This window comes from Phymastichus coffea, unplaced genomic scaffold, assembly GCF_024137745.1.
Source record: "Phymastichus coffea isolate CEN01 unplaced genomic scaffold, Cenicafe_Pcof_1.1 PCOF00146, whole genome shotgun sequence".
Lineage (NCBI taxonomy): Eukaryota > Metazoa > Arthropoda > Insecta > Hymenoptera > Eulophidae > Phymastichus > Phymastichus coffea.
Genome location: NW_026706957.1, coordinates 341,325 through 369,276, shown reverse-complemented (window position 1 = coordinate 369,276; position 27,952 = coordinate 341,325). Strand labels below are relative to the sequence as shown.

Sequence of the window (27,952 nt, the reverse complement as noted above, 5' to 3'; positions counted from 1 at the left end):
AACTCGCACGCGCGCTATTTGTCTATTCCACCCTCGTAATTTCGATCTGCTTACGTTACGTCCGCGCGTTCTCGGGTAAATTTTTCTTGTTTTCATTTTTGTTTTTGAACCACATCGAAATGTGCTTACTCAATGTGTTATCCTATATTTTTATGCAAATTAATGAAGATATTTTCCTCGTCTTCGAATATTCCTCTTTGAGAGAAAGGAAATTTTGCTTTTTTTAAGTCGTAAAAATAACCGGGAAAACAATGTCAACCTAAGTGGAAAAGTACCTTGCTTAAAAAAATCTAGATCTAAAATAAGCTTTTATTTTTGTTTTGACCTCGTTACGAGCTTTTAGGTCTGTACAGCTAAAATTTCTGAGAAAATATTGTATATTGTGTACGATGAAAATTTGTTTGCGGAGCTGAATTCCTATTTTTCTACATTTTTTAAAATGAAGCATTTGAGAGTCAACAAAAACTCCATTTTCTTAAATTAAATTACAATAATGAAATCGGATGCGTAGATAGTAGGTGTGGGTATCCTGTTAAGAAAATGTGGTATGAATAGTTTCTTACTTATTACATATTGATATACTCACCCGTTGATGTGAAGGTGCCAAAATTCAATTCAATTCGCAAACGGTGAAATAAAAACAATTTTATCTAGTGCGATTTTAGATAAAAAGTTCATTTTCTATTCAAAGCAATCGAATGATTTATCACATTTTTTCTCATGTTTCTTTTTTATCAGTTCAGCGAAATTGACGACTTCACGCTTGTTGCACACTGTTAATAAATTCTTCAGCACAGGAATCGTTTCTGGGCGTTATAACCCTTTTCACAAAATTACTTATGTCTTGAAATTTCCAAACTCAAGTCATCCGTTGATTTTTCCATGAATCGGATTGCTCCGAAGAACGTCGTTCACGCACGACCGATTGTTTACGATTATCGAAGAAGAAAGCAGAACGAAAACGACAAAGAGCCCATGTGACCCTTCGTCTTTGTCCACGTTTTTGTCTCGCACGCACACACACACACCCACACCTGCAGTACTTAACCTACCAACCTAATGCTGCATATGTTTAAAAAACAATAACTTGTGAAGCACTAGATGTTTAACTCGAGCGTTAATTTGAATAAATATTATTTAATGTAATGTTGACACTTGGCACAGCAGTATTTTGTTATACTAACTCGACAATTAAAATTTTACGTTTAATTTTTATAATTTTAGCACTGTATATTCAAGCAAATCTTCGATAAAACACGAAAAGTATCACAAACGTATTGAAGATTCTCAATTTAATTTCAACACCGGGAAAATATGCCCAGGAAAATATGTAGTGCTGCTACCTATCGACGTTAAATAGAATTACGCTGATATTATGAGTCGACCAATGAGAAAGATAGAGTGTCGTGATTCGTTGATGAAGAAGAAAATGGTTACCTGCCAACCTCATGACTTCACGTTTACACTGTAAAATCAAATGTATTTATTCTGTAGATAAAGAATTGTCTTTTACGATGGCTGATTTAGCTACAGATCAGGTAAGAAGAGAAGCCAGGAGAAGGCGAATATTGGAAAATTCAGAAAATCGTCTGAAGAGAATTACCGGAAGATATACGGAAAAAAACATTGGAGGTAAATATTATTCAACAACGCATACATTTCGTAACCTCTTCGATTTGTTATTATTGTAATTTATATTAATTATTTTTTAGAAAATTCGAATAATGATGTCATATATTCCTTACCAAAAGTTGACAATTCAGTTAGCTCCAAAATCTTGACATCTGAAAGCAGCTCTATACTTGAGGAAAAACGCTTAAACTTTTTGGAGCAAGGTAGGCCACTTTGAGTTAGTTTGTAAATCTAAATTATACAATCTTGTATCAAACAATAAACGCTTCTTTTCATTCTTGTAGACAAAAGTTTCGACATTAATGATTATGAACTAGATGATTCAGATGTAAAGTTTTCGAAATCAGATGACTTTTATTCTTCAGATTATTCAACATCCCATTTGCCAAAAATTAGTAAAGAAACACATGACAGTATCATCTCTAATTCAATAAATAGTCAAGAAAATTTAAAAGCAAATAAATCCAAAAATTTGTTTATATTTACTTTACTCTATAGTCCATTGTGTAGTATTTTCTTAGCAGCATTTATGAATGTCTTACTCCTAGCCAATGTGCATTTTTCTGTATATAAGGTATTTTTTCTTGCTCAAAAATTTTCAAATTTTATTATAACATTTACATATTATAATACATATTATATTTTACTTTACAGAGTCTGATTGTACCATATCTTGTATTAGCTTTAACAAGATTACTTTTTCAGTATAAAGTTGATGAATCTAAAGGAAGTAGCATGCTTGTAGCTGCTTTGATTTTGTGCAATATAAAACCTGAAATTGTACATACTTTTAAAAAAGTTTTAACACTTATAAGTACATTTTCTCAAGGATTTGCATTATATATTACAAGTTTTACATTAATTAATTGGTTAATATCACTTTTTTGGAACAAGTCAAACAGTTTGAACTTTTTCTAATGCTTAAGTGAAAGGATTCAATATGTGTTGTTCAAATTGAAAATTACTTATAAAAAATTTTTGTACATACAGTTTATATTATTGGAAATATTTATTTTATTATCTATAGTAATTAAAAATATATAAAAAGCAGTCTGTGGCATGATCTGTCATAAAAAGTATATTGTTATCTATAATTATTGTTCAACAACTTTAGGTGTCTTTTTAGATTTTTTTCCTAAAATGTTTTTACTTCTTACTACATCTAAATGTCCTTCCCTGATCATTCTTTCTTCCCACTTCATAATTTCTTCTTTATACTTATCCATCTGAGCTTTAGTTTTCATAACATATTTTTGCTTCAAATCATCTGACATGTTTTTCCATTCCTGACTCATTTCTTTGAGAAAAGCCTAAAGATGTATTTGCAATTCAGATCCATGTTACTTTATACATTTGTACAAATAATTAAATAAAATAAACAAGACAGATTAAAAAATTACTTACTTGATAATTTCCATCTTTCCAGTAAGCTTTTTTCTCCTCTAAATATCCTAAAAATGGTGAAAATGGTTTCTTCGGTTTTCCTAATTCTTCCTGTTTCTACAATTCATTTGAAAAATATTTAATTAAAATCAAGTAAGTTACAACAAAATATAAAGTATTTAAATTACTGCTAAAATCTTGGTCTGCTCAAGGTGTTTCTTTTGTTTTACTTTTGCAGCATCAATTAAATCTCTTTGTTCTTTAGAAATGGAGTTGTTGTACTTTTCAAGTGCTGCCAAGTAATCTTGCATTTCCAATAAAAATTTCTTTTGATAAGATTTTTTTAATTCTGGATCACAATTACGCCATTCTTCAGCCATGACTTTAACAATATCTGTTGCTTTCAAATCTGGCTGATTTTGAACTACTTTGGGCCTGAGTTCTTTTACAAACTTTATATATGGATTTAAAGGCTTTTTTGGAGGCAAAGGTACGCCAATTTTTTCTAAAAATTTTCCTTTGAGGACACTGTAAGCTGCATGTTGCTCTTCACCATTATTTAAAGCATGCCTGGAAAAATTAACAAAAAAATTAGTTAATATTTTATTTTATTTATTATTTGATTTTTTCACTTATTAATATTTTATAGTACTTACTTTGAGGTCAATAGATTTCTGCAATTTGAAGCATTGAATGAACGAAAATTAAAAAGTCTGAGAACAGTCATGATTTATTCTGATTTTAAGCAATTACAGCTTCAATTATCAATATTCACAACATTTATTTGAATTGTACTTCGAGTTCTAAACAATAAACAGCACGTCGATGGCACCTCAACGAAGGTTATTCGTCTATAGTTTAGGTTAGTTTTAACCAATAGTGTAGCCGCTTTTTCTTCACGCAATGCTTACCCTTGACGATATATGCAAGGGACTATTGTGTACATAAGTACTAACGTACGCTTTATTTTCGTAGCTATGAGCAAAACTCAGACAAACGAACTCAGGTTATAGTTACATAGTGTATTGTGTTGTTTCATTGCGATAGTCGTCTGCACTCTGCAATGTCTATACGTTGAATTTTTATTTTTGTCCGGGACTCCAACTTATGAATTTAAAAAAAGTATTACATAAATGAAAGAATATGGTTTTTATAAAAATATATAATACGAGTGTATCATCGAAAAAGTATACAATTATTAATTAGAAGCATTCGTTTTACGAAAAAATGAATAATTTAAAAAAAAAGATGCGTTGCTATTGGTAAAAGCGTCATATGAAGCTACCCTGACTCAGCTGGAAAGATGTTCATTGGTCAATCAAGAAACTGTGTTTATAGGCTGATTACTTACGCCTGTAGTAAATATTGCGTTAAGAGTACGTTTCATCACCCTTGCATTTATTTATTATTAACGTTATTTTCTTTGTTATTTTTCAATGTTTCCATTACCAAAATAAAAGCAGTTTTTCATGATAGAAGTTGTAGTGTAGATATTTGATAACTACATTTATTTTGAATACATATTGTTAGTTGTGTTAAAAACAACATAAAAAAGGCTTACAAATAATTTTATTTCATCATGGTGAGTAATGAAATATTGCATTGCGAGTATCAAAATATATAACTACATTGTATTTTAATATAGCATGGAAGAGTGAAAGTTCGTACTACTGAAGAGCAAGAGAAAATTAAACAACTTGAAAGACAGAAAAAGTTATCGGAATTCAAAAGAGGAATGCAACTTGTTGTTCAAAAGGTTATTATGACACTTTTTGTATAGAATAATTGATATTACGACAACACAATATTTTATATTTTTAGAGAAAAAATCAAGAATGGAATGATGAATTACTATTAGTAACTGAAAAAATCTTGGTTCGCAATCCGGATATTTATACTTTATGGAATGTTAGAAGAGAAATATTTTTTTATAATAACTGGTAAACAATAAATCAATAATTCACTTTTTAGATTAGAAAATGATTCTTGATAGTCCTCTTTCATTTTTTCAGGACTAATGAAGAACATCTGCAAAAATTTGAACAAGAATTAACGCTAACTGAATTGTGTTTACGAGAAAATCCAAAATCATATTGTATTTGGCATCATCGCACATGGGTAAATGAACAGATATCTGATCCAAACTGGAGAAAAGAGTTGGAACTGTGTAATAAATGCCTTAATCTCGATGAAAGAAATTGTAAGTTACTTTACATGTATGTAAATTTTATTAAAAAAAATTTATTACAGTAGCTAACTGTTGTAGTCCACTGTTGGGATTACAGACGTTTTATTGTCAATAAAGCAAAAATTTCAGACTTGGAAGAGTTAGAATTTACAACAACGAAGATTTTAAATAATTTTTCAAATTATTCTTCGTGGTATTATAGAAGTAAATTACTACAAAAATTATATCCTAGTAACGTTCATGACTTGCCAATCAAATCAGAAAAACATGATGAAGGTAATAATATAGATATTCTAAGTTCAAGCTTGTAATAAGTGAACTTCTTAATTTTAGAATTGGACCTTGTAATGAATGCTACCTTCACTGATCCCAATGATTCAAGTGCTTGGTTTTATCATAGATGGTTACTAGATTTCACAAAACCACAGTACACATTGTGGCAAGCAGTTTTGACCAAAAATAAAATAATTGCAGTTTCACACAAACAAGTTTCTTCAAACTTATACTTGTATTTGAATAATGAGAAAATAAACTGTAAATGGAAATCCGCAACTGGACGGAACTATTCTTTTGTATGGACTGCTCGATTCAAGAAGACATTGGCTGATAATAGTAATCAAGCATTTTTAAAACTTGATGAAACTATTTATAATATGAAAAAATCAAACTCTGAAGATACATGGATCTATAAAAGTCAAATGATAGGTACAAATTATAATATTTCTAAATTGAAAGAGCAGCTAGAAAATTATCGACAACTTTCTATTATGGAACCGAAAAATAAATGGTCCAAGTTAACTAGTTATTATCTAATGTTAAGAATAGATCCAATAGAATACCATGCAGACATCATAAAGATTTTAGAAAATTTAATGGAACTTGATCCGCTAAGGATAAATTACTATAAAGATATACGTAAGTTTTAAATAAACGTTCCTCAATGAAATAAACGAATAATTTATAGATAAATGTATTATTTTTACTTTATGCTTATAGGTAGCAAATGCATCCTTGACTACAGTTTACATTTTGCTATTGATGAAAACATTGACATCAACTACAGTATTGATTTATCCACTTCTGAGATAACTACTCTTTCAAGCCATGTGCAATATCTAACTTTTTATCGTGACGTGAATCTTGCCAATAACTATTTAGGCAGTAAACTTTATCAATTATATACCCTACAAGAATGTGAAACTCTTGATTTGTCAAATAATACCATAACTTCTTTAAGAGCATTCCCAACTTTAAACTGTTTGAAAATATTATTACTAACAGGTAACCAAATAACAAACTCTGAAGAAGTTATTGGTGTAATAGAACGGCATAATTTATCGAAATTGGATTTGCGATCGAATCCGATTCCCGAATTAGCCTCGCTAGTTAATAAAATCAAAGACAATTATCCAGATATTAAGGTGGTCGTCTAATGTAAAGGACTAAAATTTTTTGGTAAATACATAACTAATTTTATACACAAACGTATTAAATTTTCAATATTAAAATACACGTGCGATTCACTAACTATGAATTATCTTCATTATTTGATGAGCAATTATCGAGTAGCAATGTAAAAATATACCTAACAATTTTTAACATATAATATGTCCTTTAAATGAAACAAAAGAATCACTGTAAAAAGATAATCAGATTTGTTTTAATTATACAGTTATAGTCTCAAAAGTGAATCACAAGAGTAATCACAAGAGTACGTAAATGAATATATTGCATAAAAATTTCTAATGTACCGGTGAATCATGACAGTTTGGAAATTTCAACGGATAAAAGCGAGCGAACGGGTGAGCGCGCCTATATCTGTCATCAGTGACATCACTTCAACGGACAACGGTACCTACACCTGCCTACATACTCTCTGTAGTCGTAACTGGAAAAGTTATTCCAACTGGGCCAAAGACAAAGGTAAATTAACGAGGCGCGACGGAAAACGGAGGCGCTAACAGGTGGATGACTCCGAGATGTCCACTAGTAGCGGTTTTCGAAGTTATATTTTCTGTGCTATTTTCATGCGTCGATGCAATGTTTCCATGCGTCCATGAAAAATAAAAAAATAACTAACATTTTCCTGGTTTTGTAATCAGCATCAGCCGGAAATTGAAGATAATGTTTTGGGGAAAACCGCAAAACCGATAAGGCATGTCGGTGTCTTCGAGTCGCTTATACTTGAAAACGAAAATGCAAAAGTTTGAAAATTGTGAATCTGTAAATTTTACGCAACCCACTAAAAATTATAAGAGTTATTCCATGAAAATGATTGATTAGCGCGTCTTCACACGCTGGCCAGTTTTGTTTTTTCCTCGTCGTTATCATCAACTACACACCGTATCGAACATTTGTTCGTCCAATGCCGAATCAAACTTTAGTCGAGATAAATTATTTTTTCCTAAATAGTGAGTTGCAGCAGCTGCTCAACGCCGTCAGATAGGATCGTCACAGTGAAAAAAAGAAGAAAGAAAAAAAGAAATCGATTCCAGGTGGCAGTCTATTTCCAACGTTCATCTCTAAATCAGATCGGTAATTATCCAAGTGGAGGAAAAAATTTAGTTCAAATTTTAATACGAAAATTCCAGTAAAAGAATAGCAACGCATAACATAGTATCTATCGTGAGCCGAGACTACAACAAATGAACTTATGGCGTACATTATGTAGCGCAAACAATGCGTTGCAGTGATCGCGCAAAATCGGCACGATATGCACAGCGCGTGGAGCTCGAATTAATCGACACATGCACCTTATACATTCTCGACTCCGTTTACGCATGCTTCGGGCCTCTCACCGCATATTTCGGAGCGAACGAACGTTACGTGCTGATACGTGTCCAGTCTGACCTAACCTAAGCCGAGCCGTCACCACCAGCAGTCAGCACTAGCCATACTCCGCACTCTCCGTAGAACGTTGCGCCTCGGCAGTGTCAGTTGTGCCTACGTAGCCCGTGAGTGCGTGCGTGTGTCATATATAGGTAGCGTAGAGATCGCGTGTGTGCAAAGCCAGCCAGAGGCATTTGTAGGAAGTCGGATCGAGGCGACGGAGAGTACTCGGACGTCATCAGAAAGTTTGCGGCGGTGGAACATAACAGTGCCAGCCGCGACGTAGCAGCAGCATGACGCTGCTGCTGAGCTTATAGTAGTTCGTTTGAGCTACTCGCTTTCCACTTTCGCGGAGGTGAAGGAGAGAGAACAGGGCCGCGGAGTCAAACAGGCGGACGGAGTAAAAGGAAAAGAACGAAGGAGCTTTCCCAGGCGAAGGCCGTATAATTTGCATCTCTACCAGGCGGGGCACCCAGACGCAGACGTATATACGTAATATACAATGGCATCCGCTAAGAAGAAGCAGGACGAAAAGAATCTGAAGACATTGCGCGAGCTGGTCTCGCAGTCCGGTAACAAGGAGTGTTTCGACTGCCAGCAGCGCGGACCCACTTATGTTAACATGACAATAGGCTCTTTTGTTTGCACTACCTGCTCGGGCATGCTGTAAGTACAACTCTTGTTAACACATATCTTAAGCTTCTAATTATAAATCAGTTATACTCACGGCAACAAAAAAGAGTGTGAGAGAGGAGGAATGGGGAGGGAAAAAGTGGCCTTGCCAGAGCGCGCTCACGTTGCTTGTTTGTCAACAGAACGATTTAAAAAAATATTGTATTTTTCAATTTCCATGGCTTCTTCCTTTTTCAGCCGAGGACTGACTCCGCCGCACCGCGTCAAATCAATCTCCATGGCAACTTTCACGCAGGACGAAATTGACTTTCTCAGGGAGCGCGGTAACGACTTTTGCAGAGCGATTTGGTTGGGTCTGATGCCACAGGACACGACGAGTGCGCATAGTAGTTGCAAGGACGAGCAGAAGATGAAAGACTTTATGAGTGCAAAGTACGAATTGAAAAGATACTATTTGGATCCTGCGATGGCCAGTCAGCTGTTGAATCAAAAGTCACAGAGTGAAAAAGCTCAATCAAGTACTGTGTTGCAATCAAACTCCAAGAATTCTACTGTTATCAAAGCTCCTCCCACAAAGTCCATTTCATCACCTGTGCCTCTGTCAACGATCAAATCAAAGGAGACTGAACTTGTTAGCTCGAATACTATTGACTTTGTTGCTGATTTCAGCAAGGTACCACCTCCTTCGCCACTCACCATTCCACTAAAATTACCACAGCTTGTTGCACCACCGCAACATTCATTTGCTAACTTTGACAATAATCCAATCTTCAACTCACCTACAGGTATGTCACTTTTTCTTTATGTCGCTATTTCAAGTTAATAAATAGAGGACAGTTTGGCAACACATTTTTTTCTTTAGCTGTTTCCAGTACTCCAGCGACAAGTCAAATCACACCTACACTTGCTTTTGCAAATAGTAATGGAACTACAAATACTCCACCCCCACCACCTGAAGATCGTTATGCTGCCTTAAAAGACTTGGACTGTATGATGAAACAAGCAAGTCTTAAAGATGAACCAATTTCGTCCAAAGCTCCATGGAATTTAAAAGATATTAATAATGGTAAGACTGTGAAGAATTTTTTTATCTATATTTTATGAATTTCCAGTTCAATTTCTCTTCATTTTCAGTTCCAAACACAAGTTGGTCAGCTTTTGATCAAATGCCTTCTCCATTTATCTCAAATCCTTTTGCTGGAGATATTTGGCAGCCATCTGTTAATATACTCAATAATAATTTTAATAATAGTAATAACAATTTTCAACAAATGGAACCTACCGTTTGTAATCCTGCTAATCCATTCAGGCAAACGCAAATTCCGATGTTCAGTAATGGTAAACAACTATTGATTTTTTAAATTATTGATGATCATTAATAATTCAAAAATAATTAAACATATAACTATTCTGCATTTTTTAGACTTCAATTGGTTCGGACACGACCCTCAAAATGCGGAAAATATTTCATCTAGTCATTTATCGCCTTTATCCAACAAATCATGGCAACCAACTGTAACAGGATTCAGAGCAAATCCTTTTGTTGTAAGTATAAATTTCATGAAATTTTAATGATTTGTAAAGTTATTCATTAACCTAAATCATTACAGGTTGGTTCTGGTGTTGGAGATGTAACGCGAAACTCAAATAATCCTTTCTTGTGATCCATTGCATTATTTTTTGATCAAATTTTAAGAACAAACATTCTACATTGGCGTGTAGATTTGAAAGAGAATTTTTATTGTATATGACGAAACATAAAAATTAGCGCTGTTAATTTTAAACTCTCTAGGAGCACCAATCTCTCTTTCTATCTCTCTGATTTATATGTAATTTTATTAATTATTTATAAAATTAATTTTGCAAATAATATTAAATAAAAATTAACAATTGTTACTGTTAATTCTATTACTGTAGAGTTGATATTGTATTTGTAAAATGTACTTGCTGCTTGCTTGAATTCTTTTTTATAGTAATTTTTTATTGATAAAAAACAACATATAGTCTCAGGACTGTTCTTTTTGAAGAAGGTGAAAAAAAACTAATAAAATCGTTGAAGTCTTTGAAAACAAAATTTGTGTCTCAATAATTGACATTCATTGAATAAAAGTAAAAAAGATTTATTGAACAAATTACTGGTATTTGTTTCTACAACTGATGATACGGATTGCGTATTCGGATTTCAGTGAATACATACAAAAGTCGTAAAAAAAAAGTTTGCGATTGCGTAGGTGCACACTTAAATACTTTATTTACTTAGAAATATTCTAATAAATACAAAATCACAAATGAACACTTAGTCTTTGTTTTAGCTTAATAACAGTAGTAGGTCGATCATACTTGCACAATAATTATTTACTCGGCTGTTACACTCGCACAAGCTAAAAAAAATTACACGTGTATTAAAAAAAAAACAGAAATTCATTGAATAAGATAACGATCATAGGTATAGCGTCATCTTATAAATGTCATTCTGTCTAGCGAAGTTAATAAAAAGTATAACGTCGCTAATAAAAAGTTTCGTGTCACACTCCGGTATATAAAACTTCGTCGCTAACGGCATAATTGGATGATCGTCTATTACAAGTTGAGCCGTGCTACAATGACAATGATTAGAAGCGTCGATGAGACTGCAACGGGTCATCGTGTAAGATGATCTGTGTTGAATTGAGGGTATAAAAACAAGTCGATCCCCGAAAATAAAAATATATATATATATAAAAAAAACTAAAATGTGGCGATTCGTCTATAGTCGTGTTAGTCATGATTCTTCATTTCCTCGATATATATAATATACGCAGAAGACAATGAGACGATCTTGCAAAGGCGATGATGATAACGTGACTCGGTGATCGACGATGATAAAGTATAGAAAAAATGTTTGAGATAAAAAGGCGAGGAAACGATCTTGAGCTCTTGCCATTATTTGTTTTTTGTCCTTTTTAGGCGATACAAACGCGACGAGTATAAACGAAGCATTGGACGAATACTCATTGTCATCAATATGCTCATCATCAGTCGTTAAAAAACAGATTCACGGTTGGGTTTTTAGTCGGTTCGAGCCTAGCAACCGTTGCTATTAGGGTTGCCAGCTTTTGGCAGCGGTCGCACCAAATACAACTTCTCGCCTTGCTTGTTGGTATAAATCGGGGCTCGCTGATAGTGATCTACCAGTTGGTCCAGTGTATGGAATTTCCTTTGGCCAATGCAGTAAAGCGCACCCTCGACGTGCACTCTGAAGTGTTTATTACGTCCTGGTGCTTTCAGTGAAACTGAATAATCGCCCATCTACATGAAACAAAAAATGAATAATGAGATAAGGAATATTTGAGTTGACATCCAATTAACATCATTTGCAATTTATTAGCTCGCAACGATGCTTTTTATGTACTGTCCCCTATTAAATCATGTCTTCAAAAAGAAATAGGCATTTCAAGAACACGTGTTACAAATTAAAAAAAAAAGTTTTTAAACTCGAAAGAAACGAAAGATAACTTATAATAATTTGGATCTGGTGACTCGACTAATATTAATCATTGTCATTCTCGAGTGTAACTTTTTTACAGTCGCAAACTGATATAACCAGAAAAACTGCATTTGAACGATCAGCAGATTCGTATAAAAAATAAATGAACGTTTTTCAAGCTCCTACTGCACACTAAAGTAGTGGCTGTGATGAATTGTTTTTACAAGCATGATCATTAAAAGAAACATTAGTCGGTGTGCACTCACATTGGTTTCGCTGTCCCTAATTAAAAAGTCGCCGTCGTGGCCGTGCGTATTGAGTAGCGTGTCGCATTGGGAACGTGTAATGCTGCCGTAATACCACGGTTTTCCCATGAGATGAGGCCTCTCGACTACGGCAGAATTGGTAGCACCGCCAGCGGAATTGGAATGATGATCGGCTCGTCGCTCCAAGGAGTCACCGCCTCTTTCGCTGTTGGCATTGTTGCCGGCACGCTCCCGATAAGGCTGTGTCAGGTATTCGCTAAGTTCCTGCAGGTAATTCCGTGGCACGAGGCCGATCTGACCTTGACCGTTTCTGGCCTTATACCATTCGGGATCGGCGGGCGGGCGATCCAGTATCTCCAATCTATCACCCTTCTCGAACGACAATTCCTGATCGTTGTTCGAGGAGAACGAGTAAAGTGCTACCACGATATCTAGCACGTTCTCGGCCATAGCGTAGGTGTGCAGCGTGTCGTCCGCATCACCCTCTTCCTGAGTATAGTTGGATGGAAACCATCCGGCTTGCGTGCCGCTCTGTCCTCTCCACCAGCCATCGTTACTCTTCTCCAGAATAAGAATTCGCGTGCCTTTGACCAGCGACAACTCGTCCGGCTGTTGGGCTTGATAGTTGTACTTGACCACGGCTGTACCAATAGCTTCGCTCGGGTCTGCTGGCAGACGCCTGGGCATTATAGGTGACTCGACCACTCGACTGGGAGAATTACTGGACGGTAATGTTTTGGAACCAGAGCCTTTTTTCACCTTCTTCTTAATGCTGTCAAATAGAGATGGCTTTTCTTTCTTCACATAGTTACTCGGCACATAGCCCGCCTGACCGCGAGAGCTTTGTACCCTCCACCAGTGCTTCGAGTCGTCCAGCAGCAAGTATCTTTCATTTTTACGCAAGTCCAACTCCTGTGCACCCTGTGCCTCATAGTCGTACTTCGCGACAACGTAGCACACGTCGTCTTGGTTTGTTTTGCCTAAAATACAACCATTATAGATAAATTGTGAACTCAATCAGTCACCTCTGCTCAGTCCATTTTCAGTGAAATCACTTTTAGTCAAAGTAGTAGAGTCATCTACAAATGATCAAAATTTACTCTACTCAAATTTAATAATACTCTAAAAACTGAAAACAATAATTCTAGTAATACTTTAGGCGAATACAACCTACCATGCTTCATGGCTGCCATGTGCGAAAAAGATGTGATGATAAAGTATTATTCTTAATTAGATATATGACTATGTCAGTGCTACTTGTGCCCTTTACTCAGCACGAATCACTTTGTAATAATGGTAAATCAGTAGGACTGGAGTCAGTACTATTATGGCAGGCATTCATTCTTTACACATAGATTCTTATATCTTCTTTATACATAGATTCTTTATCATTTATTTTTCAGTGCTCGAGTACATTCCACTTCCTTGACTCGAATTTTGCAGTTTGGGGTACAGCAAATAAATGCCCAGTCAACACTTAAAAATAAAAGAAAGAAAAGAAAAACAAGGATTAGTGTAAAGTTTTCTTTAATTTACACTTGCTCTTATCAAAATTTTTAGTGCAAATAAATAATTTCTGAGAGACAAAATTTACATGGATATTTGCTGCATTGATTAATAAAAAACGTAATGGCTATCACTGAGATTTTTGTTGTAACCTGACAAAGCTTCAAAAGAATAATAGATTCAATAAAAACATTTCTACTTGAAAAGTTTTACAGTAGGAAAATGTAGCATGCTGTGACTAGTATTTTTACATTCAAATCAATAAAATAAATGTACCGATGTAACGCACACATATACACATTGATGGGAGGGGGGGAGGAGATGAGACGAAACAACAAATGAAAGTCAATCACATCATTACACTTTTCACACTGGAAAAACAATCTCTAAGTTAGAATTAGTATACGTTTCGAGGCAGACAGACAGTTCGAGCGCTAGAACGTACATATTCCAAAAATAAATCAACGAATCTTCGGAGAGTCTTTCGACACTGTAAAAGAACTACTGTCAACATAGAGCGAGACGGCCGCAACGCTGACTCACGAGGAGATCAGCAGCAGCAGAGCAGCAGATTACACGAGCAAAAGCATATATAGAGGATATATGAGTTGCAGCTGCGTGGTGCATTCGACTTACCAATCTTTAGGCTAGACATATTCCCTCATGTGTAAGGAGTTGGGGGTGCCGTACAGCGGCACGCTTTGCCTTCGTTAGCGCGTATTGTTAATAATGCGTCGTTTTTTTATACAAGATTTTCTACAGGGCAAGCTTAGCTTACTTGCTCTCTCTCGCTTTCTGTCAATTGATTTTTCGGCTGCTCTCTCTCTCTCTCTCTCTCTCTCACTCGCTCACTGAGCGCTGCCTATGCCGCTTGCTGTGTGTCCCTCTACAACCCACGAGCGTTGAACGTCGAGGACACACGCCCAGCGATCGCTCGCGACTGCTGCAGAGAGAAAGGACCAGCAGCGGTTCGCCTTCAATATACACATACACGCACACATGTCTGCTCACCCACTCACACGCACGCGTATGCACATTACAAGCGTTCGGTGCGTTGTGCTCGATGGGTAAAATCTGTGCTTGTTCGCAAAATTAACAATTAACGCCGTATCTAATAGTGGATGCCTACGATCTATACGTTCGATATTCTATGCCACTTAAATATTCTTTCAGATATAATGAAAACAGACTGGTGTCTCGAGAAATCGAGTTGTACTCTTAAATCATACCGAAAAATGAATTGTTATATTGAAACACAAGCTATATATAAATACATACTATACCGGCGATAACGCCGACCAGTTACCATGCGCTAGCGCGCGACGATAACTCGATGCGCCGGCTGTTACCACTAGATGGCGGTAGCCCTCTAAGGCACTTTGGGGGACTTGGAAGTATTTGCTTCGTTGACTCCATGGTACGGACATATGCGACCGTGGCTATAGTACTTCGTGCTGTTGACGCAATTTTCGCTCCTGCTTTACGAAAATTGTGAGATCTGAAGTCAACTGTTGGAAGCTTTTTGACAGAATTGCCTAACCTTGTGCTGATGCTACGATGAATGCGACTGGATTCTGAATATCTTACAAACGTTATTTATAAGTAAAAATTTACCAGATTTAGTACACTTTTAATAAAAATGGAGACTGTGCCAAAGGACTTGAGAGGTTTGCGAGCGTGTTTATCATGCTCTCTAATTAAAGTAAGTAAAAAATGATTTTTGCTTTCATTTTTTCTGATTTTGTAGGTTAGAGCCAAGATTTGTTTAGTTAATCATTTATAACATACTTTTTACAATATTCTCTCTAATTTATTTGAAACTAATGTTTCAGACATTTGATCAATTTGAGATGGATGGCTGTGAGAATTGTGACTTTCTAGGAATGAAAAATAATAAAGATCAAGTATTTGACTGCACAAGTTCTAATTTTGATGGGTATGTTTTTTATTTTAATTTATATTTTTGATGATTTCATATTTCTTCTATTCTCTATTTGATTTAAATAGATTGATAATACTTTCTTTAAAATCTACTTAAATTTTTAAAATATAAGAACTATAGTGAGCAATTGTTAAAGTTGCATTATATATAAGTAATAAAATATTTGTAATATACTTTCTAATCATTATCAGTATCATCTTATAAGTGGAATAAAATTGTTAATATTTTCTTACATTTTCATAGAATGATTGCTGTAATGAGTCCAGAGGATAGTTGGGTGTGCAAATGGCAAAGAATTAGTAAGTGTTTTGCATATAATGGAATGTTTTATTATATCACTTTATAATCCATAGTACAGTAATAAAACCATATATTTTTCACAATTTCAAAAATTTTTCATTGTTAATCTTTTACTGTCAAGATTATTTATTAAAATATCTGAGATTCATTAACTTTTTTCATTTATAGATCGGTTCACTAAAGGAGTATATGCCATATCAGTGTCAGGACGTTTGCCAGCCAATGTTATAAGAGAGATGAAAAGCAGGGGCATAATATACAGGTCACGTGATACAAGCCAACGATAATATTTTGGAGAGATTAGTATATTTTTTTACTCTAATAATATGATGTATTTTACCAAGCTGCTGTCTTAGAATTTTGTTATATTAAAACTATTTAGTAACAAAATTATAAACTCTTAAGGTTTTCAATTTAATTTTAATTTTGGTTTCATTATAATTTTGATGATAAAAACTTATGTCATTTGTTAGTCAACAATTACTTCTGTTTAAGTACTTCATATGTAAATATTACTATGATATAAGATACTATAATAATTTTGATAAATATTAATAACAATAAAATTGTGAATTTTATTGAGATTCCTACTCAATGAAATGTAAATTTGTAACTAAATATGAATTTGAAGTTACTCGTTCCAAAATACAACAATTTTACATTCACATTTCAGTTTATATAGTGAAATAAAAAAATCAAGAATTATGAGTATTTGTAGCAAGGCTAGATTGCAAAAATGATATTGGATAACGAAGTGCAGGTAAATTACTGCTAACAGTATGAAGCCATAAATTGGCACAAGTAGCATGGTAGTTGTGATCATTACAAATGATTCGTCCACTAGTTATCACTGTTAAGCATAATGCACAAGTTACTCCATCACCTTGGTGTAAAGGCCAAGTTGGTAACTCTGTAACAATCTGAAAAAATTCTAGAATTAATATATATTTTACATAATATTTTAATAACTATTCTGAATTCAAGAATTACTGGAATATTTGTGTAAAATGGTTCCATTTCTGACCAAATTCTATCAATGTCCATCAACAAGTCATCAAAGCCCATTATATTGATATCCATTTCTTTGTGTGAATAATTTACTCTTCTACAAACAGCTGCTACTTCCGCTAAATCTGAAAAAATCATGTCATATGAAATGGTTCACTAATTGTTGTAACTAAACACTGCTTTAACGCTCTTACTGCAGAGGAAATTGTATCCTTGTGCTGAGGCTAATACTTCTCGCAAAACTATTTCAGATGTTATACTTGTAAATATATTTGCAGCAACTTGCAATAACAAAACACAGCTTTCCATGTACTGTTTCCATTCCCAATAGATCATCTATAAATACAAATACATTTATCAAATAATATGCATACTTAGACATTTTTAGGCCTACAATGTGAAATAATGTTTTTACTTGATGCATATTCTCAATTTGTTGTTCATCTTCTTGACTAGAAGGTAAAAATGACTTTAAATCTAAACTTGGTACAGACCCAGAACGAGTTATGACTCCTGGTGCTGCCAATTCCATACTATTAACTGACAAGGTATCTTCTCTTTGTATGGGTTTTTCTAAAAACAAAAGTTTAACTCATATTCTATCAAATAACAGTGAAAATATATATACTATGTTTAATTTACCTGTTTCAATCACTACTTCAAACTTTTCTTCAGTTTGACAATCTACACTTTCTTCAAAGGCAAGAGCATTAAACGCATCTGAAATCTCTTGAATTAAAGAAGGACTAGATTTGCTATTTGAGCCAATGATGCTCTCTGTATTGAAATCAAAATCACACAATAAATCAATGGTATTAGAAGTGATATCAGAGATTGATGGGTCAGTAAATGGAACAGAAATTGTTGGTTCAGGCTCCGGTTGCTCTGCAGAAACAAAATCTCCAAACTCATCAGCTGTTTGATTCAAACTTTCAGAAACATCTAATGAATCTAGATTTGGTTCTGTACTAAGTTTAATGGAAGATTCCTCAACCAATGCTCTGAGTGCACTGTACTTGTCTTCTGTTGTCTGGAGATTCATCAAATCTGTTTGCATCACATCTTCATTTGTATCTTTAATTTGTGTCACAAAAAGTTGATCAACATTTTGCATTTGCATTGGTTTTTGTAGAGGACTAATTTTATTTACAGCAGATTTTTCTGTGCTACTTGAAAATTCTTTTGTAATTGTTTGGATAATTTCAATTGAATCATTTCTAATAGCAGTATCTTTGAGTATAACAGTTTTAGACTGATTTTTTATAGTACATTTCGGAAAAATTTCCGATAAACGCTCGTTCGATTGTGTGTCTTTGTGTGATGTAAAATTAGAAGTTGTACTAGCAGTCTGATTATTATTATAACTATTACTATTTTTACTTATACCAGTCTTTTTCACTTTGTCATTTACTTTTTTAATACCAAGATTATGATTAGCTAAACGACTTCCAATTGCGGAGCCTTGTTTCGAATCCCATAAACTTGGAATACTAGAAATATTGCTAATTGGAGCACTTTGGAAATCACTAAAATCATCATTTGAATCTGAAGAATAAGATGAAGATTGATACTTTATATCAGATTGACTATAAAAATTGGGCCTTTCATCAACATAAATTGTATTCGAATTGGAGTATGATGAATAATGATCAGAAGAAAATTTGACTTCTCTTGAATCACTACAATTATGATTATAGAGAGAGCCATCAACAATTGCAGATGGAGTTACTGTTTTATTTGTTAATTTTGTGGAATTTCCATGCTTCTTATTTGTAAGTGTTGCATTCATAGATGGAGGTTCAAAAGATGGAACATGGACTTTCGGTTCATTTTTTACTACTGTTGCATCTATTAATGCTAAATTTAAATTTGGAGTGGGTGGTATTCGAATATAATACAGGACTTCTAAACTGTTAAATGGGTAAGAGGCTTGAGCAAGAGCTACTAAGGCAAGAACAATGTATAATTCTTGTTCTGTCAATTGTCCAGCATATTTTTGATTGGCTAAACTCCAAATGTAACCCAGAACTTCTGTAGGTAATTGACTTGTTAACAGTAGTGGAAAGATTTTATTTGTATCAACTAAAAGTTCCCCATGCATAGAACCAGGTTTACATCTATCTTCTTTGACAGCTTCCCAAATTCTCTTGTAAAGAGGAGATAAAACATTGGAATTTGGCCATAGCCAGCCAGGAAGCTGTGACATTCTTTTTTCGTTGCCAGCTTGCGTCTTATTCATTATTGTAGATCTATATATTTACAGCTCAAGACACTTTTACAATATATTTTCTCATTAAAAATTACTTATTCGCGATCACATAAAGTATTTTCGATCACTCGATGAAAAAATCGATAATTATGAATGTATTTATCCGGAAATATAACAACCATACTGATGAAAAAAATGAACGTATTTAACACTAGACTACAAGAAAACGGATGAAATATGTTGACATTTCTTATCGCACGCTCACAACAATATTGATGGCAGACGATTTTTTATTTGACACTCGCACACGCACTCAACCCACTCACACACCCACGACGGCAACTTTCGTCAATTTTTTCCGCGCTGATTTCAGCGCCTACTCTGTTCAGCGGACAATACAGAAAGTAAGCTGCTATCATTTTGGTCTTAAATGGGGCTGGGCGCTTGGCTGTAGGTTAGGACCTTTAGACTAACTGGTGGCAACCAGAGTGGCGGTAGCGTTTTCCGAGTTGAATTTTCTAATTTGTTAAGGTGAGGTTAAATAAATAATAATACGATCATTTTATTTGTTATTCTTTATTGAAAACTGAGTATTATTACTTAATTTACATATGTTTAAGATATTAATATATTTATTTTAGAAATAAACCACCTTTAGTAGTTAGAATATCGTCAGAATATGCCGACTGACTTTTACATTCGTTACTACGTCGGCCACAAAGGTAAATTTGGCCATGAATTTTTAGAGTTTGAATTCAGACCTGATGGTAAATTGAGATATGCCAATAACTCGAACTACAAAAATGACACAATGATCCGCAAAGAAGCCTATGTGCACCAATGTGTTATGGAAGAATTGAAAAGAATCATCACAGACTCTGAAATAATGCAAGAAGATGACTCTCTGTGGCCTCAACCTGACAGAGTTGGTCGCCAAGAGCTAGAAATTGTTATTGGTGATGAGCACATATCTTTCACAACTTCAAAGACAGGTTCGTTGCTAGATGTCAATCAATCAAGGGATCCTGAAGGACTTAGATGCTTCTATTACTTGGTTCAAGATTTGAAATGTCTTGTATTTTCTTTGATTGGGCTTCATTTCAAGATCAAGCCTATATAATTATCTAATCTAGGTCTAATGATAATTCTTACTTTTCAGTATATGTAATAAATTTAAGTTGTGAAATACATTAAATTCATTTTTCCAATGAAATTCATTTATGTTTTATGCATTTTCATAATTTCTTTCTATTTTCACTTATATAAACGTTATAGTTTTTTAAATTTATATTTATATTTATTCATTTTATTTAAAATTTGAGAATAGATTTCTTGTATTTTTGTGTACTACAAACTGTGTTCCAGAAGTAGTTTTTAATTTATTTATTTAGATATATTTCTATTGTTACTATAGGTATAAATCTAGAATAAACAAATATTGCAATCATTCTTCAGCTGATTTTTCTTTTCATTCGGTAATTTTGATGAATATTTCAATATAATCTACGCAAGGTTTTAGAAAATAAATTTAGAATATGAATGCATATGATGTGGAATGGGTTGATTGTGATCAGAAATTAAATCAAATTCATCTTTCAATGTGATTGCGGTTAGCATACAGTCTCCATGCTGTAGAGTATAGGTAACTCTATACGCGCGCGCGCACCTGTGTGTGTGTGTGTGTGTGTGTGTGTGTGTGTGTGTGTGTGTGTGTATTCAGCTACAGGCGAAGCTAAAAGAAAAATGGTTAGCGGTACACCCAACGTGAATTGAATCGCGACCCCCCCAGTTAGGTTGGTATGAGAATTCCGTCGTTGCATCGGAACGAAGAAACCGCGGGAATATTAAAAAATGAAAATTCGTTTTAAGATACGATAAAAAGCTAAAACGTTACTAATTTGTTTTTAGGTTTAAAATTAATTGTTTCCGAACAATGAATTTAGATGCATGATTATTTGATTTTAGGTTTTAATTATATAATTTAAGAACGAGCGTTATACTATGACCGATCTGAAAACCACCGTTACGGACTGAAAGTAGCACTCTACCAACCTAACTAGGGGGGGGGATCGCGATTCAATTCACGTTGGGTGTACGATATTCGTTGTAACACTCGTTACATCGTAAACATAAAAATAAGTCATATTATGTTATGTAGGTATATATGTATTTTGATCGATAATATTGATCGTGCATATCGACTACCGTCGGTAACATTATTTGCGGCTCCACCGGAAGATGGCACCCGTTTCAATAGTTACACGATGAGTATTTTGGGCACTTTCTAACGCCGACGGCTTATACATTGTGCTTCAACTCCTGTATATAGTCTCCATGGTGCTAAACCATGCTGGCACACTGTGTTATCTGGGTAGTGTCTTCGCGTAGTATGTTGAAATATTCTCCACATTCCAAATTTCGCCCACTATGAAAAATTGCATTATTGGTATAACAATAATAATAATTGCAAGCAGAAGAACCGAATGGTGATGGTAATGGCGAGGTAACTCAAACGGAACGCCGGTTGATTAACAATTCGTGTGTCTGCAGGTTGTAGTTTCAAGTCAGACAATCGATCGAGATCTCGAAATCGATTATCGAGTGCTTGATGATCGAGCATGCGCAGTAAAAATGTTGAATAAATTTTTCACGGCTGGAGAAGAAAATAAAATTAGACCACCTCGGAAATAAGAACGATAAAAAAATCAACAATCGTCGATGTAAATAACGAAATTAGTAGTTTAGTCACTTATTTTATTAACTATGAATAGTTTTGTAGATTAAACACATAATAAAATGCATAATATGTATGTTAAAAAAAACGTATGACTTATGAACCCATAGCGAAGCTATTGTGTATTCCGCGCCTCCGGCATTCATGTCGCAGATCGCTCCCGCGACCATTGATAAAAATTAGTTTATTTAACGTTTACTCAAAGTACTCGAATTTTGATTAGATTATCGATTTGTCATATAATATACTATCAACTTAAGAAACTCGCGAACATGTGCTGCGGTGTCCGAGCGGTTAAGGAGATGGACTTGAAATCCATTGGGTTATACCCGCACAGGTTCGAATCCTGTCCGCAGCGAATTTTTTTTCTATTTTGACACTACCTAGTGGGACTTGTGACCGTACTGCTATAATACATTTTTAAAATTTTTAAGTTATTTGCTTAATTAACAACCATTTTAATTTTCAAATCCTTCAAGGTCGTTATAGATTTTTTCTGTCCATAGCAAATTTTATGCGGCATTATTATAATTATTTATAATGTTTTCATGTAAGCATTCGATTTATCAGTTACAATAATTGATAATTTCGTAATAATCAACTATATTTATTAAGCAGTTATAAAATAGTAAAAATCTGTAATAAATAATATCATTTAATTCTCGTTCAAATATATTACAGGGTAGTAAGAATTTAGTGGTTAAAAACAGTTGACCTATAATCATATTATTATCACATATTACTCACGATTATATCGTCTGTACATACATACTTTTATAAAAATATAATTAATTATAGAGTACTTGAAAATGTAGATCAGCATTTAGTTTAACCCAATTCCAATTCTAATTCCAATTGTTGAGCTAGGCAATAAAAAAATATTTTTAATAAAAGTCAAAGCAGCAGAAACAATATTTAATTTTGTGAAATATAAAACATGCACATGAGAAATGTTATTATTAAAATTTATTTTGGGCTTGTATTTTGAAGCAGCTTGTCATAACAGATATTAATGTTTTAATTATTGTAGTTGGTACTATAATCACAGTGGTATTCGTTTAATTAATTTTTTGTTTTTTCATATGCCGGTCTACTGTATAACAAGTTTATTACAACATATTCCAACAGCGCCTTTTCTCAGCTTTCCTGGTTAGTATACATATCACTCATATCAGCTGTTGTGATGTTTCTAGAATCGTGAATAGGTAGCGCTGTCGTCGGTCTACTCTTGATTTCATTTCTGACGTCATCCAAGTTTCAGTCAAATCGAGTATTATTATCAACTTTCAAATGGTTATTGCAAAAAAATATAATACAAGTAAATGAGTCAAAGTTAAATGAAATATAATACAAGTAATTCATGAACTAAGCATTCAAGTAGCCTAAGGTAGACCTGATGTATCAACTTTAAAAGATATTCTTCTAACATTATTATATTAGATAAAAAGCTGTACATTAGCTTGCGCAGCTTTACAGATAATACTACGCAAACAATGTCAATAATAAACATAATTCTGCAATATTGACAAAATCTCGTTGAACAGATACATGTTTTCAGTTCAATAAGATTATGAGTTGAAAAAGTCTTGATGATAAATCCAGACGCGCAACAATGTTTATATCTATCGTAAGTTGCAACAATGTAAATATAATATTCGAAGGCAATAACGCGAGGCGAGTAAAGCATTAATTGCTTACAATACAATACAGTTATAAATACACTAAGCAACTCATATGGTGCGATCAGAAAATCAGCTGCAGATACTTTCGTTATCGACCTACATACATACGCTGGCGCAGATATATATATGCATGGGTAATGGATCAGGGATGCATCGTTGTTTGATACAGTGTTGTGTAGTCTGACGCGTTTTTATTATTGTTGCCCCGAGAAAAAGAGCGAAAAGAAGAGTGCAGCAGCAGTTACGCAGCCCTTAGTAGCACTTATGTAAAGTCCAATATAGTAGTAGCAGCGGCGAGACTATCAGAATTGCGATTGCGAAATAGCTGGGTGAAAACGGTGTGTGCATGTGCTACGGCGTGATGTGCGAATCATCAACGTTACTGCTGGACTCTCGATATTTCCGAGATTATCCGTGACAACGACGGGGAACATTGTAACAACTATTATTTCTAACCTCCAAGCAGCTCCGAACGTGTTTTCATCCATCACCCTGTTTCCAAACTTCTTCGCGGCTCTCGTAGCTGCATTCTTCTCGTCGCGTAAGATGGATCTAGGTGAAACGATTGAAGATTCCTACAACATATACGCCTTCCAACGCTTCGTTTTCGTTAAACTTGACGTGCAAAGTTCAGAGAAGCCCAAGGCACGTAGTGGACACAGAGTAGTATGCGACGAGAGGAATCTTTACTCCTATGGCGGTTTCAATCCCAATATCGAAGCTAATGATCCAGATATGCGAAATAATCTTAGTTGGACCGACAGTAGGCCCTTATTCAAAGAGCTCTGGAAATTTAACTTTGCCACTAGGCGATGGAAAAGATTGCCATGCCAAGAGATCATGCCTAACGAGTTGGCTTCCAATGCAGTTGTGCTTCAAGGAGTATTTTTGCTCATTCATGGTGGTACTGGAGTTCCTTTTGGTGAAAATCGCAACAACAATGTGTACATATGTAATGTTAATAACGGAGAGATGCATGTGATACCTGCGAATGGTGATTATCCAATGCCACAATATGGACAAGCAGTGGTTTGTCATGGACCATATTTGTATACTGTTGGTGGTACAACAGGCTTGGAATACACGTGTGACATTCATAGATTTGACATGAGGAGTCAAATGTGGGAGTCTGTGTACATATGTAGTGGAGGAGATCAGTGTGAGCCAAAAGGCAGATATAGGCATGAACTGGCTTTTGATGGTAAAATTCTTTATGTACTAGGTGGTGGCACAGGATTTGAAGCTTTTGGTTTTATGGTAAGATACATCTTTTATATTTATTTGAATCATTCATCTTTAGATGTATTGATTTTCACTATGGATTACAGGAAATACCAGCCTTTGATACCTCACAGAGAAAATGGATGACAGTACGTGCTCAAGGTGATAAAGGAAAGCATTATCCAGAAGCAAGAAGATGTCACGGTTTAGTGCAATATACCGATGAGAATACAGGTGCAACTTTGGTTGTCATATCTGGAGGATACAATGGTACACATGTTTTCAGAGATATATGGAGGCTAGATTTATCTGTCTTACAATGGAGGTGTTTACTACCATGCATGTTACCTCAGCCCACTTACTTTCATTCTACAACACTCACTCCTGCAGGCCAGATGTTCACATTTGGCGGCATAGTTCAACATGGAAATGAGGTAATTACTCTTAGTAAATATAAGTGATTACTTGTGAGATATTTATTACAAAAATAATTTTCAGGTGAAAAGAACAGACGAAGTTCATTCTATTTGGCTAACTATACCAAAACTTTCAGAAATTTGTTGGGAAGCACTGAATTTCTATTGTCCAAACTTAAAAAACAAAACATCAGAAGATTTGATAGCCATGGGGATACCTTTAAACTTCGTTAGGAGGTTTGAATATGAATCTTGAACAGTATAGTTTTTCCAAAAGTGATTTTTCCTAGAATAGCTTTATATTTTTGGGTGCTATCAAATTTAATTCTATTGTTACCAATCAATAATTGAAAAGATATAACTGTTAAAGAGATGAAAAATTTTACTTATATTTTTGTATTGCTGTAACAAATACAGATTGTGAACGAATATTACAATCATCTCAGTGATATTGAGTAAGTTTGTTCTCGAAAAATTTTTACATTGAGAACGAAAACGGTTGTATTGGTCACCGAATATATATTTGAAAAAAAATCGGATTACCGCTTTATTCGTATTTATATTTGTAAATATATTATTATGATAGCGATATATGATTTATGAATAATTAATAGCAAATTTAGAGTGAATTGTGAGAGTATCCTTTATTCATATCTTCTATGTTTTTGCAGCTTAAAACATTTTATAAGTACAAAAAGCTCATTAATTTTAGACTTGATTTGAAGTTTCATTGTTTTTCATTTCTTGATTTTGTATATATGCTACTTTTAGAAATCATTCATACATCATGCGACGTCGTTTCAAAATAACTTTACAAATTAGTATAATTTATTATTCAATAATAATGTTAACTTATCTAAAATGTACTGATAGTTATTTTATTTAATTGATAATAGATATATTCTTGCTTTTATTTCAAAATTTGAAATGAACTTGAAAAAATATTTTCGTAGCAAACTTGTTCTATATTATAGCTTATGTAATTTAAAAATTTATGCAAAATAAATGTGTCATAGAGTAGAAAAGTAAATTCGATAGCACGTGTTATTTCAAAATCTATTTCATTCAGTATCTATTTTTTTATTTAGTTTCAAGAGTACTTTTATTTAAAAAGTATTTTTAACAAATTATTGATCAATGGTTTAATTGTTATTAACAAAATTTTAGATGGTAGTAATCGACTTTACTCTATATTCAATTTTCTATTTTTTTCACAACTATTTGCAATAAACTTGAATCAGTGGGATTACTTAATAACAGGTCAAATTATTAATAACCAGTGTATGCACATATCTAAAATGATAATTATACAAATATTGCAATTAACCAACTAATAGCTTCGAACCAAAGTGGATTGATTAATATGAAAAACTCCAAGTTCTCTTTTAGATAATATTAAGCTTTATGAAAATAAATTCTATTCAATAATGTATGTACAATCACGAATTTTAAAGTTTATCATACGTCGAAAATATTTATATCCGTTGATAAGGCCAAGAAATATTTACGATTAAAAAGTATAAAATTGTAGAGAAAGTGATCTAAGCCTCGTGTGGATGTTTGCACCTGAGAAACGAGGGTGACAAGGCCACATAGGATTAAATCACTTACTTAAACATGTATCTAATTTGATTTTTCGATACGACATGTACGAGACGAGATTTGATATACGCTTACTTTTCCGTTAGTACGTAAATCGAGTCCTCGAGTATGGAGTGTCGAAGAATTCATCATTATGTAATTTATAAACGTATAGAATGCAACTATGTAAAAAGAAAAGTTAATTGATTTTCAACAACGTAATCAATTCTGTGACTACTTAAAAATCAAGATGTGGTAGATATTATATATAAAAATATTCATAGAACAGATGTTTCTAAAGGTTAAACTTGATTTACAAGGACATTGTCTCATCTGCAACTTGTACATTTATCTGGAACGTCGAAAAAGCTTTTCGTATATAAGCAAGAAATTGCAACTTTTTAATTTAGCGTACGATGTTTTTATTTTGTTCTATTTTATTTTATTTTATTTTGTTGCATGCAATTGAGCAATTGAAATATAATTTTATTGAGATGAATAGCTTCTGAACTAAGAGATATAAGAATGACATGCAATTGTTAAAATTGGAAAAGAATAGTGAAGATTTTTTTTCCTTAGCTAAGTGGCAATTCTTTTTAGACTCAGATTCCGTAATGATTTTATATAAACAAAACTATCATCTTTTAATTTAGTTGGAAGTTTATTTCTTACGGGTTTTAAGATATTTTTATGTACATCCCATAAAAAATCAATGATTTGCAGATTGGACATTTTCCTAGTTAGTATACGTCGCGTTATACAATTCATCTGTGTGTGCAGCTTCATTAGCGATTTTCAATGATGTTTGAGCGATAAAATGATATATAGCTAATGATATTAGTTAATGCGTTGTATTGGTAACTGTAAAATGAAATTTTAGTATTAAAACGAAAGCTGATAAATCCACTAATGAAGTCTGACAGCAGTTGTAATAGTGTGCATTAAAATCATGTTAT

The 27,952-nt window shown here is 33.8% G+C and overlaps 9 protein-coding genes and 1 non-coding gene across 14 annotated transcripts; 7 read left to right on the top strand and 3 right to left on the bottom strand.

The window, feature by feature from the left end:
• The first annotated feature begins 668 nt into the window (after nucleotides 1-668).
• On the top strand, nucleotides 669-2,690 carry LOC131672230 (uncharacterized). The gene is made up of 4 exons (XM_058949322.1): nucleotides 669-1,632; nucleotides 1,713-1,835; nucleotides 1,917-2,206; nucleotides 2,287-2,690. Exons 1-4 carry the CDS (start codon nucleotides 1,449-1,451, stop codon nucleotides 2,548-2,550), a joined length of 861 nt encoding a protein of 286 aa, XP_058805305.1. The 5' UTR covers nucleotides 669-1,448; the 3' UTR covers nucleotides 2,551-2,690.
• LOC131672231 (transcription factor A, mitochondrial) lies at nucleotides 2,576-4,037 on the bottom strand. Of its 2 annotated transcripts, none has more exons than XM_058949324.1 (4): nucleotides 3,672-4,037; nucleotides 3,204-3,543; nucleotides 3,037-3,132; nucleotides 2,576-2,942 (listed from the first exon to the last, which is right to left on the bottom strand). In XM_058949324.1, the coding sequence occupies exons 1-4, from the start codon at nucleotides 3,740-3,742 to the stop codon at nucleotides 2,727-2,729; spliced, it is 723 nt and encodes a 240-aa protein (XP_058805307.1). In that variant the 5' UTR covers nucleotides 3,743-4,037; the 3' UTR covers nucleotides 2,576-2,726. The 2 variants fall into 2 exon arrangements, with proteins under 2 accessions (XP_058805307.1, XP_058805306.1); XM_058949323.1 differs by having other exon boundaries at nucleotides 3,204-3,585; nucleotides 3,672-4,016.
• Nucleotides 4,038-4,231: 194 nt separating this feature from the next.
• Nucleotides 4,232-7,173, top strand: LOC131672225 (geranylgeranyl transferase type-2 subunit alpha). 3 transcript variants are annotated; one of them, XM_058949311.1, is made up of 8 exons: nucleotides 4,232-4,597; nucleotides 4,661-4,771; nucleotides 4,837-4,955; nucleotides 5,028-5,231; nucleotides 5,301-5,479; nucleotides 5,537-6,118; nucleotides 6,200-6,658; nucleotides 6,971-7,173. In XM_058949311.1, exons 1-7 carry the CDS (start codon nucleotides 4,595-4,597, stop codon nucleotides 6,634-6,636), a joined length of 1,635 nt encoding a protein of 544 aa, XP_058805294.1. In that variant the 5' UTR covers nucleotides 4,232-4,594; the 3' UTR covers nucleotides 6,637-6,658; nucleotides 6,971-7,173. The 3 variants fall into 3 exon arrangements, with proteins under 3 accessions (XP_058805294.1, XP_058805293.1, XP_058805295.1); XM_058949310.1 differs by having other exon boundaries at nucleotides 5,028-5,215; nucleotides 5,282-5,479; nucleotides 6,971-7,164; XM_058949312.1 differs by having other exon boundaries at nucleotides 4,232-4,391; nucleotides 5,028-5,215; nucleotides 5,282-5,479; nucleotides 6,971-7,163.
• A 971-nt stretch (nucleotides 7,174-8,144) lies between these two features.
• Nucleotides 8,145-10,414, top strand: LOC131672228 (arf-GAP domain and FG repeat-containing protein 1). The gene is made up of 6 exons (XM_058949319.1): nucleotides 8,145-8,698; nucleotides 8,903-9,450; nucleotides 9,528-9,731; nucleotides 9,800-10,003; nucleotides 10,089-10,210; nucleotides 10,276-10,414. Exons 1-6 carry the CDS (start codon nucleotides 8,535-8,537, stop codon nucleotides 10,327-10,329), a joined length of 1,296 nt encoding a protein of 431 aa, XP_058805302.1. The 5' UTR covers nucleotides 8,145-8,534; the 3' UTR covers nucleotides 10,330-10,414.
• LOC131672229 (cytoplasmic protein NCK1) lies at nucleotides 10,276-14,825 on the bottom strand. Of its 2 annotated transcripts, XM_058949320.1 has the most exons (4): nucleotides 14,540-14,825; nucleotides 13,572-13,873; nucleotides 12,398-13,377; nucleotides 10,276-11,953 (listed from the first exon to the last, which is right to left on the bottom strand). In XM_058949320.1, exons 2-4 carry the CDS (start codon nucleotides 13,588-13,590, stop codon nucleotides 11,729-11,731), a joined length of 1,224 nt encoding a protein of 407 aa, XP_058805303.1. In that variant the 5' UTR covers nucleotides 13,591-13,873; nucleotides 14,540-14,825; the 3' UTR covers nucleotides 10,276-11,728. The 2 variants fall into 2 exon arrangements, with proteins under 2 accessions (XP_058805303.1, XP_058805304.1); XM_058949321.1 differs by lacking the exon at nucleotides 13,572-13,873.
• Nucleotides 14,826-15,313: 488 nt separating this feature from the next.
• LOC131672223 (transcription elongation factor SPT4) lies at nucleotides 15,314-16,453 on the top strand. The gene is made up of 4 exons (XM_058949309.1): nucleotides 15,314-15,605; nucleotides 15,736-15,839; nucleotides 16,089-16,144; nucleotides 16,314-16,453. Exons 1-4 carry the CDS (start codon nucleotides 15,543-15,545, stop codon nucleotides 16,430-16,432), a joined length of 342 nt encoding a protein of 113 aa, XP_058805292.1. The 5' UTR covers nucleotides 15,314-15,542; the 3' UTR covers nucleotides 16,433-16,453.
• A 360-nt stretch (nucleotides 16,454-16,813) lies between these two features.
• LOC131672222 (synergin gamma-like) lies at nucleotides 16,814-19,683 on the bottom strand. The gene is made up of 5 exons (XM_058949308.1): nucleotides 17,796-19,683; nucleotides 17,569-17,726; nucleotides 17,348-17,489; nucleotides 17,136-17,278; nucleotides 16,814-17,065 (listed from the first exon to the last, which is right to left on the bottom strand). The coding sequence occupies exons 1-5, from the start codon at nucleotides 19,390-19,392 to the stop codon at nucleotides 16,841-16,843; spliced, it is 2,265 nt and encodes a 754-aa protein (XP_058805291.1). The 5' UTR covers nucleotides 19,393-19,683; the 3' UTR covers nucleotides 16,814-16,840.
• A 73-nt stretch (nucleotides 19,684-19,756) lies between these two features.
• Nucleotides 19,757-20,705, top strand: LOC131672247 (protein mago nashi homolog). The gene is made up of 2 exons (XM_058949352.1): nucleotides 19,757-19,893; nucleotides 20,004-20,705. The coding sequence occupies exon 2, from the start codon at nucleotides 20,042-20,044 to the stop codon at nucleotides 20,480-20,482; it is 441 nt and encodes a 146-aa protein (XP_058805335.1). The 5' UTR covers nucleotides 19,757-19,893; nucleotides 20,004-20,041; the 3' UTR covers nucleotides 20,483-20,705.
• A 1,667-nt stretch (nucleotides 20,706-22,372) lies between these two features.
• Trnas-uga (transfer RNA serine (anticodon UGA)) lies at nucleotides 22,373-22,454 on the top strand. Its single transcript has one exon. It is a non-coding gene; the product is annotated as a tRNA-Ser (tRNA).
• Nucleotides 22,455-23,552: 1,098 nt separating this feature from the next.
• LOC131672271 (kelch domain-containing protein 10) lies at nucleotides 23,553-26,216 on the top strand. The gene is made up of 3 exons (XM_058949391.1): nucleotides 23,553-25,035; nucleotides 25,107-25,433; nucleotides 25,498-26,216. Exons 1-3 carry the CDS (start codon nucleotides 24,325-24,327, stop codon nucleotides 25,669-25,671), a joined length of 1,212 nt encoding a protein of 403 aa, XP_058805374.1. The 5' UTR covers nucleotides 23,553-24,324; the 3' UTR covers nucleotides 25,672-26,216.
• Nucleotides 26,217-27,952: the final 1,736 nt, after the last annotated feature.